This window comes from Eublepharis macularius, chromosome 7, assembly GCF_028583425.1.
Source record: "Eublepharis macularius isolate TG4126 chromosome 7, MPM_Emac_v1.0, whole genome shotgun sequence".
Taxonomy (NCBI): domain Eukaryota; kingdom Metazoa; phylum Chordata; class Lepidosauria; order Squamata; family Eublepharidae; genus Eublepharis; species Eublepharis macularius.
In genome coordinates this window covers 68,847,878-68,860,457 of record NC_072796.1, presented here as the reverse complement: position 1 = coordinate 68,860,457, position 12,580 = coordinate 68,847,878, and the positions used below count along the sequence as shown (strand labels likewise).

At 40.2% G+C, this 12,580-nt stretch overlaps 1 protein-coding gene across 1 annotated transcript in view; it reads right to left on the bottom strand.

Annotated features, from left to right (window-relative positions):
- The window catches only part of LAMA1 (laminin subunit alpha 1), a gene marked incomplete at its 5' end in the record, with an annotated part of 132,054 nt that extends 122,482 nt beyond the window's left edge, over positions 1–9,572 (bottom strand). Inside the window, 5 exons of the mRNA XM_054985784.1 lie at positions 1,097–1,276; positions 3,185–3,427; positions 7,846–7,958; positions 8,424–8,596; positions 9,535–9,572. Coding sequence (XP_054841759.1) covers positions 1,097–1,276; positions 3,185–3,427; positions 7,846–7,958; positions 8,424–8,596; positions 9,535–9,572 — 747 coding nt within the window. The remainder of the gene's footprint in view (positions 1–1,096; positions 1,277–3,184; positions 3,428–7,845; positions 7,959–8,423; positions 8,597–9,534) is intronic.
- Positions 9,573–12,580: the final 3,008 nt, after the last annotated feature.

Sequence of the window (12,580 nt, the reverse complement as noted above, 5' to 3'; positions counted from 1 at the left end):
TGCAAGCCATACTTTTAAATATAGATTTATGCCATCTGTCAAGCTGTACTGAATTTGTACATCTGAATCAATGCACAAATCCTCTACAAGTCCACATGGATCTAAAATTAAGCACAGTGCAAACTATCCCATCTATGTTCATCGTAAGCTACTCAGAAGACCAACTCAGGGGCTAAAAATTCAATTTGGCTTCAGAAAAAAAATAAAATTCAAGGTAAAGTATTATATATATAGTACATTAGTCCTTAGTAAGATCTTATTAAAGTGGCCACTCATTTAAAAAAACACATGGATACCATCCAGCTAACTGAAAGCCTGTGGCTATACCCCAGCCAAAGTGTCAGTGCTTTCTGTGAAAATTAAGATTTGCTGTGAAATCTATACTGGATGGATTATGCTACAGTCTTACATAAATACAGAAGCTTGATCTTTCATCTATAAAAGGCAGGAAGAGTAGTGCTGCATTTATCAACTTGTATATTATGGTTTTCAAATAAAGAGTACGGTGTCCACATAATAATATATTTTCCAGGTGGGGCTGATTGTACAGTTATCAACATGTATAATTCTTGCTTTTGTATATATAATAAATCAAAATACAGTAAGAAGAAATAGGGAGAAAAAAGAAAAAATAAACTCTATAAACTCTAGAAAGAATTAATTTGGATAAAAGCCACCCAGTGAATTAAATAATTTAATAATAATAAATAATTTAATAACTTTAGCAAAGTAACTGACAGTGCAATCCTATGAAGAGTTACTCCAGTCTAAGTCCATTGAAGTCAATGGCCTTAAACTGGAATAACTGCATAGGATAGCACTGTCAATTACTTTAGCAACACAATATACTATCCTATGTTACTATGCCCAATCTGCACATTACTTTTTGACACTCAAACTTAATTTAAAATAATTACAGGGTTATTTTGATATGTCAATTTTATACAGTGAATGTTTCACTGGAAAGAATCTTTATAGTATGATAATTAATCACCATACCACAGAGACAAAATCCCAATAGGACCAGAGGCTTCATTAAAAGAGAGATAAATCACCACATGCATATCAAAACAACAAATATGCATTTGTAACTTACCCTTCGAGTAACAATAGGATCAACATCTTTAGGATCACGATGGCTAAGGGTCATGAGGTCAGCATTAAGAGTTCTTATACGCTGCAGCTGAAGACGGATATATCGGGCAGAAGTAAATTCCAATAATACTGGTGAAGGGTCATCAGCACTAGGCCTACCATTGATCAGTGATGTGTGGATCTAAAGACAGAGATCAAGTTCATTACAACCTTGTTGTTGGTAGTCATGACAAAACAGGTACCAGGTTCTATCTCTGGTGTCTCCAGTTAAAAGCATGATGAAACAGGTAATGAGAAAGACCTCTGCTTGAAACACTGGAGATCTGCTGCCAGTCTGAGTAGATAGTAGTGCCCTTGACAAACCAATGGTCTGATTCAGTATAAGAAATGTATTGTGTTCAAAATATATTTCTCCGCAACAAAAAAAATAAGCAAAGCAAGAAGGGGTCACTTTGCAAAATAATTATCAGAATGAAATTACTATTGTGCTCCCCACCCCCACTCTGCTGTCCTCTTTAATGACATTTTTTAATTCATTCGTTTCTGAATCCCACATCCCAAAGATCTCCTTTCAGAAATATGCTGAAACTGTATTTTAAGACAGCAAAGACTACTAGGTTGTTGTGGGTTTTCCGGGCTGTATTGCCGTGGTCTTGGCATTGTAGTTCCTGACGTTTCGCCAGCAGCTGTGGCTGGCATCTTCAGAGGTGTAGCACCAAAAGACAGAGATCTCTCAGTGTCACAACAACCATCATTCTCTGGCCGTGAAAGCCTTCGACAATACAAAGACTACTAGGACTGAAATTCTGGTGCTGGCATACAAAGGATACAGCATGAAAGACAAGGGAGAAATTGTACTTTCCTCCAAAGTTTATGAACTTTTATAACAGTCCTGCAGTACCTGTCCAATTCTTATGTGAGAAAGAAACACACACACACAAAACATCTATAGCAGGACTGCCTGATGTATTCAATGCTAGGAAGCAAGAGCAAACATGAGAAAACTTTTTACCAGAAACTCAGAAACAGTGGGAGCATGGCCTTTTTAAAAATTAAAATGTTGCTTTCTTCATTGTGTTGACCATTCAAGATTTTTAAAAGTATTTTAAGCATTCAGAAATGTATTAAATTGAAATGAAAATATAAAATTAACATTTCTCTAAACAATTGAGTTGAAGGAATATAAAACTATCTCCATCTAAGGCGCGAATCAACAGATTTCACCCTTTTGGCTCAGATCTACTTTTCTTGCTGCTACTAAGTTAAAGACTAACAAAATTAATTTTAGTTCATTAGTAGAATAAAATCTTATGATTAAAATGTTGTTTTAAAAATTATCAAAACACACCGGATTCACTTCTCCAATGTGCATACGGAGCCTAAAGTATTAAATAATTTAAAATATCATAATGTTCGTAGCATTTCAGTCCCAAATATTCTTTGAACTCTGATGTATTTCAGTCTGAATTAATTATGGTGTTCCTCTCTTTATAGCTATTTTTAGAGGTCAGATTTCTATTTGCAAGAATATAAAGACAGACATTCACACTATACCAGGCACATATTTTAATGCACTATTTCCTTATAATACTGGACTATCTCTCTGATCCATACCATGGAACAGAGCAGATTAAAAGAAAGAACAACCAACAGCTGACCAGAACAATGCATAGCTCTTTTAATTATGCTCTCTCTTTGAAACAATGCCAAGGCCTGTGTAGAAACTCAAGCAGCACAGAGACACTCAGGTGCTTGAAGCTTTAGCTTTGAATTCCAGGTGGCTCTTTAAAAAGAATCTTTAAAACATTATAATCCTCATGTAACTAAACTATCTTAAATCTTTTAATAATTAGCCACCGTAAAAATAATGTGAAAAAATATAAATATTTTTATACTAATATATATTTTGGTGTAGCCAGCAAAAAAAAAATTGGGGTTTCCCACTTCGGGAAACCCAAAGCAGAAAAAACAGTCAGAAAGGTAGCAGATAGGAATAGCAAGCAACTGAAGAAGCCATTTTTAAAAAATAAATAAGTGTCAAGGCAACATCCCTGCTCCAGATAACAAATACAAGATGAAGAAAATTTACCTCTCCATGTTCAAGTGGGACAAGCCTGGAATAATAGGACGTGCAGATCACTTCATTATCTCTCTTGTATGTAGGAGGTCCAAGTCTTGGTGTCACATTATATCTGGTTAAGCATTCTGTGTCACTTATTGCATAATACTGCCAGGGACTGAATTCAATGCCATCTACCGAACGCTCCAAAATCCAGTTTCCAGGTCTTGGAGCATTCGCAGCTTTGATAATGACGTATGCAACTTGAAAGACCTAAAATATAAGGAAGAAAGCAAAACATGGAGCTAGTTTTTGAAATATGATTTAACTTTTGATTTTCTAAAAAATCACGAAACAACTTGCTTGTGCATAGAGTTTCTACATAGAGTTGGAGGTCCTGAATTTTGCAGAGTTCCAAGTTGAACACAGAAAGCCTGCGCATGCATCACTTGTATGTACGTAATAATAACAGCTGTTTATTTCTATACTGTTCTTCAGAGCAGTGAACAAAGTCAGTGTAGTTATCCTCACAGTGCAGCTGAGGAGCTGGGGCTGCGAGGAGTGGCTTACCTGGTGAGTAGGGTTGTGCGATTCAGGTATCGCTTCGGGGGTGATTCGGGTTTCGCTTTGATCTGGAAAGCTTCGGTATTACCGAAGCAAAGCTTTCTGAAGCATTCAGAAATGCTTCGGAAAGCTTCGGGGCTTGTTTAGCAGTGGCGGGGCCCTTTAAACATCAACCCCCTCACCTCCCCCTCACCTACCCTGCGGTGGCTCCGGGCCTGCTCCTCTGCCACCGCGCTGCCGCCCAAGACCGCAGGGTGGTGGAGAAGGCTGGAGCCGCCACCTCCAGCCCTTCCTGCCCCTCAAATTGCCATGGCGTGCCATTTGAGATGGCTCCCACCTTCCCCACCACTCTGCAGGCTCGGGCGGCGGCGCGGCAGCAGAGGAGTCGGCTGGCTCCAGGACGCATAGCCTTGTGCTGCCACCGCTGCCGCCCCCATGGCAGCGGTGGCGGCCCGCTGCCCAGCTGATAACCCTCCCACCGCCAGGTAAGTTGGTGGGGGTTGGAGGAGTCTCTCCGGGGGGGGTGGAGGGGTTGCCCCAGGGAGGGGGGAGTTTCCCCCCCTCGATTCAGTATCCTCTGAATCTTCACGGAGCATACCAATACAATTTCTGGAACCCGAATCAGAAGCAGCTTGCCGCTTCGGATTTGGGAGTATTCCGGATCGGTTTCCCACTTACCAAATACCGAATATCCCCGCCCGTACACAGCCCTACTGGTGAGTTCATGGCAGTAATGAGATTTGAACCCATGAAGAGCTGCATCACAGCTCAATTAGTTAACCACTGTGCTACACCAGCATGAGTAATACATGGAAATGAGGGCAGTGGATGAAATCCCACTACAAAAAGAAAAAAATACCAACGTGAATATAGAAAATGAAAAACTGATAAAAAATTTAATAGAAACAATAAAAACACAGAATTAAAACAATGCCCATATATATAGCACCGAAGTTAGGCACCTTCCCTTTGTGTGGTACAAATAATGAAAAAGGTAAAAAACTACACACAAAGATGTCAATTAATCACTTTCAAATGAACAGGCACAACTCTTTAATCCCCAGACCACGTTTCAGCCATAAGGTTTTCTTCAGCAGTCATTAATGAATTGCAATACATTGTTTATCTATTCATAAAGTAAAACGGCCCTGACTAGATACAGAATGAATCAAAAAAATGCTGTGAGTATTCATGAAATGGGCTGATATGTATCCATTCCCAACCTTCCATGGATAGTTAATATGCAATACCTGGGTACACGATGGGAACAATGTTATTTCCAATGTCCCATGTACCATTCTAGGCCTGATCATGGTGGCTAAGTGGCTAGCCTGGGCTGTGAATCAGCACTCTGCTAGAGTTCAACTACCACTACTGCCATAAACTCTGCAGGTAGCCTTGAGTAAGCCACTCCCCTTAGCCTCAGCTCCCCAGCTATATTGTGGAAATTTGTTTACCATTCTAAGCGTGGCACTAATCTGTCCAGAAGGGTGGTATATAAGCACACAGTTTTTGTTGCTGGGTTTTTCCCTTTGCGTGATGATGTCACTTCCAAGAAGTGACGTCATCGTACGGGTCATAGACCACCCTGGGAGCACTTCTGCACTCTCCCAGGGCCTGAATTGACTCAATTTGGGCCTGAATCAGGCTACTGCGTAGAGCGACAATGCTCTTGCACTATGCAGTGGCCTGATTTTGGCCAAATAGAGCCTGAATCTGGCCAAATTGGGCCCAATATGGACCGAATTTGCCCTGAATTGGGCAGCTGCAGTGTGCAGGAGTGTGCTGCACCACCCGGAGGCCCACCTCAGGAGGCACATTTCCCTCCCGCCAGCCAGGTAAGCAGGGGAGGGGAGTAGAAGGTGAGAGTGGGGGATTCCCCACCCCTAGCAGGGGACTGGCATCCCTATGTCCACATGGTCTGTGTAGCAACAGCAAAATATCTGTCTTTGCAGGTTCTCCTCTATGCAACTTGCCCCAGCCTGGCTGGCAACATGCAGCTCAGCCCAGTCCAGCACCTGAGCTGACACAGGGCAACTTGGCCAAACTTTACCAAGGGAAAAACTACCAGAGGGAGGGGAAAGGAGGGATGCAGATAAAGATAGGCTTTCCCTGGTGGATGAGAAAGGAGAGAAGGAAGACAGAAAAGGGGAAAGAGTAAGGGGCTTTCAGGAAAGGGAAAGAAGAAATAGTGGGAGAGAGGAACTTGAGATGCGTAACTTTTCCCTACAAATCATTAAAGGTTTCCAACATTCAGAAAAATAAATCAAGTTAGCTCATCCATCCCTTAGCCTAATAAATGCAGTCCATTTCAATAACTTTGCTATTTCCCATGCCTTGTTTATCCAAGCTTTTATATACTGATATTTTGATTCTTCCAACTCTGTTCAACTCTTACTCGCAGCAATAAAAAATTTCTAGTACCATACATCTATAAACTACCAGAATATATTCTAATAAAATTCCCACCAAAAATATCTTGAGTCTTCTGGGATTTCATGTCCTGTTATTTGAGTAATTTCATCAAGTACCTTTTCCCAAAACTGTTTAACTAGTGGGCATTAGTTAACTAGTGGAAACTGTCAAAACACACATTAAAAGCTCACATTTCCAATATACCAGCTTATTGGTATGGCAAATTCTATTTAATGTGTAGTATCAAATACCATTTGTATACTGTCATACAAATTCATTTCTTCTCAGAAACTGCATTATCTACTAGATTTTTCCATTTCTAAAAAGTTCTACAATTTAATGCTAAGAAGTCACACAATAAATATAAATAAATGGCCGGTAACAAGCCTTTTTTGCTGTCCTCTGTATATATTCATCTTCCAGGTGCTAAGTGCATAGTTGATGTACTGCTTTATTTAAACTAAAAAAAAAAAATTATGAATTTGGAGATATTGAAACCATGTAGCTTCTGCATTTTTATTCAATTTTCACATATGATAAAGAATCTCCATTAGAGATACACTATTAATCTGTAGTTTTTTATTAAACCAATAAGACCTTGAAGTCATGATTTTAAACTCATTATTGTATGCAAAGGACTGAGACAAGATTTATGAGCCTAGAAGTTATCTCGTTCAATTTTTAAAAAATAGGACAGAAAATAGCCTATTTATTATACCATAGTTTAACTGGACTAATTTATGGCAGGATTCACATCTAACCTTTCTCTTCCTGCTTCCCTTTATATTGAAAATTTACACTTGAAAGATTAATGGGTAAATTCACATCAAGCCTCTCTGTCTTAGCTCTTCCCTCCAGTCCTCCCCCACCCTTCGTAATCTTCTTCATAAGAATTTCCATTATGATTTTCCATCATACACCACTTGAAGTGAGCTATGACTCTCAAAAGCTCATCCTACTATATAAAAGGCAAGGCATACTGGCAAAGACTCACTTTTTATCCTCGTGCAGGCGCACTCGAAGGGATAAAAATTTAGTCATTGGCAACAGGGCTTGTCTTCCCGCCACCATGGTGGCTTCCTCAGGGCCTCTGGAGGCCTGGGAAGACCCAGTGCAGTGACAGAAAGGCCTGGTGCCATGGCACAGCCCTCCAGAGGCCCTGAGGAGGCTGCCGCAGCAGCGGAAAAGTCCAGAACGGCCCTCTGGAGGCCCAGGAAAGCCAGCACTGTGGCAGGATGGTGCAATGCAGCCCTCCAGAGGCCCAAGAAGGCTCAGCACAGTCCTCCAGAGGCCCTATGGCATCTGCTGTGATGTCGGGAAGGCCCAGCATGGCCCTCCAGAGGCCTGAGAATGCCCAGCGCCATGGTGGGAAGGCCTGGTGCCACGGCACAGCCCTCCAGAGGCCACGAGGAGGCCCGGCAGACTTATGTACCAATGCTGATTATTTTGAGAGCCTGATGCATTCATTACATTTTGTTGGTTTTTGTTTTTTTATTTTGTGATTTTGTTGACTTACGTAGCTGGCACTTGTTCCTTTTCTGTTTTACATTTTTTTATTCAATGCTTGATTAAAATTTTTCAGTTACTATTAGAAGCTACCAGGGGGGGAGGGGTTCATGTGACCAAAAGTGGGCTAAAACATTTCAAACTGAATATAATTAAAATAAGTATCTTAAAAGTGGCATACTTTTTATTCATCTGCTAGTACTTACCTGTCTTAGATCCAAAGTAATGGTTACCGAGTGGTATTCTCTTCCATTTTGAATGCTAGGACTTTGCCACCAGTTATTAGTGCCATCTATAGCATTTGAGATAGGGTGTTGTTCTGTTGGGAAAAAACACATGCACATAATTTAAGACCAAATATTCCAATTTGTTTCCTTTAATTTGTTATATTTAATCTGTATGCCATACAGCTGTCTTACTGATAACGCACAAACATGAAGGACAAAATTACCACAGAGAAGATTCATTCAGAGAGAGTAAATATGGCACATAAATCATAGGTGCAATCCATCCAAAATTATCCAAAATTAAGACTTGCTGAAATCACTGGGATTGAAGAACATCATTTTGTTAGACCCATCATTGCAATGAGACTTCAGTGCAATTTAATTTCCTAGTAGGTTGTTGCTCTTGCGGCTATATTATTCTGTGTATGCAGAAAAACCATTTTTAAGCTCAGCGTCATGTAGCAGCCTGAAAATGTATCATATACTCAACCTGAAGCAGCCTTTAGCTATGAGAAGGGTGGGTTATAAATGTTTTAGCAAAATAAATTAAAACTTGCCTTTGGGATTTGCACTGTTATGGTCACATATCCTGCACTGTGCATTACGTAGGGGTCGACCTGGAACATGCTCCACAAGTTTACAAAACATTTCAGGGCCCTTTTCTCCACAGGTAGCATTGGTGCTGATATGAGCATTGCTAGCAAGATTCAGAATAGCAGGGAATAAACCTGAAAATACAAAAATGATCATATAATAATTATAATTTAGATATGCGTGTTATCCTATATGATTTTCTAGTCAGTTTTCTAAATCCATGTTGACATCTTCCAATTTTCTAAAAATGTAAGAAACTATTCTAATTTCTTTCCATCTTGATTTTATGCATGCCTGCAGAGGGCTGTTGAGGCAACAGTAAAATTTCACTGATAGCTCCAACTCAAAACAAGTAGTGCCAAATAATGAAATCTATGACATGTCGTTCATAATAGCTTGGAGTCTAGTGTGCTTATTGTTCACTGTATTTTCTCTATCCCTTTTCTTTTGTGGTCCATAAAAAGAGAGCGCTAACAAATCGCCTAACATACTATCAGCTTTGCCCATTTCTATGTTACTTATTCAACTAATTTAAGTCACAAACAACATTTTTGATCATGATGTATTTGTATATCATGAAAAAGGCAAGTAAGAATCAGGCTCAAATGAATGTCTTTCTCTGACAGAAATGATGTCAAGAACCTATATAACAATATTTCTGGAACATGAATTGCAATGAGTTGTTCTTTCCTTATTACTTTCAGAACTCGGTCTAGCACAATAAAAATATATTAGTTTTCCTTGTCAAGCAAAAATTTAAGTAAGAGTTCTCAACAAATATTTTACTTGAAGTTTTATAAGACCAGGGAAATTTCCCATGAAAGCTTCCCTCTAAGTTTAAGTACTATACTAGCCATCATTTTCCTTTGGTTTTCAAATAAGTTACACTCGCTAAAGTTTTCTGTGATCTGTATCCAGTAAGGAGAACTCATACCCAAGTAAATCAATTAGATTGCTGACTAACTGTAAATAAGACCAGAAGTGCTCTGTTTGAACAGAAAAATGCAAACAAATTGAGTTGCTTTGTAATTCTCCCCCTGGTTATTTCCTTTGCCTTTGTCTTTCCTTTAAATCTTTTGTTGTTGTTGTTGTTGTTGTTGTTGTTGTTGTTGTTGTTGTTGTTGTTGTTGTTAAAAAGAACTAAGCAGATAAAAATACCAATCATGACTCACAGAAAACAAAAAAGAAACTATTAAGTGTTAATTAAATAAGCTGTAGAGGTGTGATCTTTGCTCATCCTTTCACATAATGATGTGAAGTTTGTCTTTGAATTTATTCCTTTGGTCAACTGGCTGTATATCCCAAACAAAAAGAAGGTTCCCACATTAAAGATGTGAGACTAGGAAACAATACAAAGTTCAAAACTATTTGACCTTAAAGAAAAGTGACACTAAGACTAACAACCTACCATAAGAATGGAGCTGAGAATAAAGTGTGCATTATATTTGTATTCTAGAAAATGAATAAATCTAGCTGAATACAATTCCCCCTTCAATATACCAAGCAATACTGTATAAGACATGAAATAGCAAACTTTGTAATTTCAGATTGTCCGTGTATCAGATATATGGGGGGAGAGGAGCACAACTGCATGGCCTCATTACAGTCTTGAATAGGCACACACAGGCAAGTATGGTGGAAGACTATTGTCACAGAGTGCATTTAATGCTAAATTTTCTCTTTCTTTTTAGTCAGAACAAGATTTCCCTACCAAAGAAAGTGGGAAACTTTATGAACAATGAGGATGAAGGTTAAAAAGCACATCACACCTGTTTTGTGTGAAGCATCAGAGCCAGCCCAGTGGATGAATTGAGTCCTCCCACCATAGTTGGGCCACAAAACACCAAATTTCCATGTTTGGGTCCCTGAGGAACTGGTTTCATACTATTGAACTATACTGTTCTACATTTGGGGGGAAATAGTTACAAGCACTAGACTTTTTCTAATGTTCATGCAGCTGTATGTGTGTCAAGGCCACTAACTCTTGACATATGACAGTCTGTGATCCATATCCTAACAATCAGAATACTAAATACAGCTTTCTTCGGGATGCTTTCTCCATCAGGAAAAAAAATGGGACAATGTATGTAATGTTCCTTGCATTGCCTCCCACATCGCCTTTATCATCTCCTTCTATGAGAGCTCCTTTTGTGCAATTCATTCACAGCTCAGTTTAGTTCTAAAGCCAGGCCACCCACCAACACAAGGAATAACAAGACAGCCACGGATACCTAAATTTCATCGACTCCATCTGCAGTTACAAATGCCCATGAATACTGAAAACTGGGAATATGTGTTAGAATGTTCCTTATAACAACGTGCCATGGAGCCAGAAAAATGCAGACTGCATCAACGTTTCTTTTCATGAAGATGAACTCCAGTCAGATGGCAAAATAGCCCATGAATCAGTTTCGTTATTTAGATTAATCTTTTGCCCACTGAGTTCATCACTGTTGCATAAAAGTACCCTTACCTATACTTGGAAATCAGGAGCTTACAGTACTCTTTAGGGAACTTGAAACTCCCAAGCAATTCAAAACTTTTAATAGAAGAAAATTGTTACAAATCAGGAATTTTTTATACAATTGTCTTATTCTAAACAAACCATTCTTGTCAAAAAAATAACTCAGCCAGTAGATTCTTTTCATATTAACTCTTACATGTTACATATATGAGGATACTAGGATTGCACCTGTCCTACCTGTGCACGTATTCATCTCTGGGCCCACTAGTCATATTTACATGGACATAGGGACAAAAACATACAAATCCAATGCACCTAAATCCAAGCCATGCAATTATTAATATATATATATATATATTAAATCTGTGAAATGATTGCGTGGTTTAGGTTTAAGCATATGGACCTTGCAACACTAAAGCAATTTCTTCCTGCTGCAGGAGGACCTTTTCTTTTATTTGCTTGTTATATAATTCTGTATAACCAGACTATGAGGGAAGGTAAAAAAGAATAAAGGTAGTCAGTCCCCTGTGAAGCACCGAGCCATTACTGACCCTTGGGGGGATGTCGCATCATGACATTTTCTTGGCAGATTTTTGTTACGGGGTGGTTTGCCATTGCCTTCCCTGGTCATCTACACTTTACCCCCAGGTAACTGGGTACTCATTTTACCGACCTCGGAAGGATGGAAGGCTGAGTCAACCATGAGCCGGCTACCTGAACCCAGCTTATGCCAGGATCAAACTCAGGTCATGAGCAGAGCTTGGGCTGCAGTACTGCCACTTACCACTCTGTGCCATGGGGCTCTTATGAGGGAAAAAAGAAACAAATTATAACACCGAAACCACCTCAAGCCACTTAGTGGCAGTTCACACATGACTCCTTTCTGACAACAATCCCTCTGCACCAGTCTGAGCAGAGATGCGGCCAAGGCCACTGGTCACATGAACACACATGAAACTGCCTTATATTGAATCAGACCATCAGTCCATCAAGGTCGGTACTGTCTAGTCAGATGGACAGCGGCTCTCCAGCTCAGTTGGGAGGTCTTTCACATCAGCTACTGCCCGGTCCCTTTTATCTGGAGATGCCATGGATAGAACCTGGGACCCTCTGTGTGCAAAGCAGAGGCTCTTCCACTGTGCCACTGCCACTCCCCAGATGCCCAAGCTGGTCGTAACAGCTTGGTGGAGACTTGCAGTCCATGTTCCTTGAGCCATAAGTGCTTGCAACAAATGAACACAGAGCCACCCAAGCTGGCAGTGTTTATTCACTCTCCATGCTTGCAGCAAGCACCATTTTCCGTTATTTCACTCCTCCCTCCTAGCTCAGCCCCATCTTTTTCAGTGCAGTCCTTTTAAGGTTGCACCCAGGCAGTTCTTGTCCATGGCCTGTCTGAACATGTGTTCCCACATCTCAGGTGCTATCCCTACAAGTCACCTATTCCCGCCTCAGTTGGCCTGTGCACAGCCAGACTGTGACTAGCGGCTTTCTGCTTCTCTTTCCCTTGTCCTCAATGGTGCACACCTCCACCAGGAGGGCCTCTACTGGTCCCTGTTCCTTTACAGGTGGCTGATTGGCCGGCAGGGCCGTCCCACCATCTACCACTGGGCATGAAACCACACAGTAAACTGTCAGGCATTTTGGAGGCATCATGCT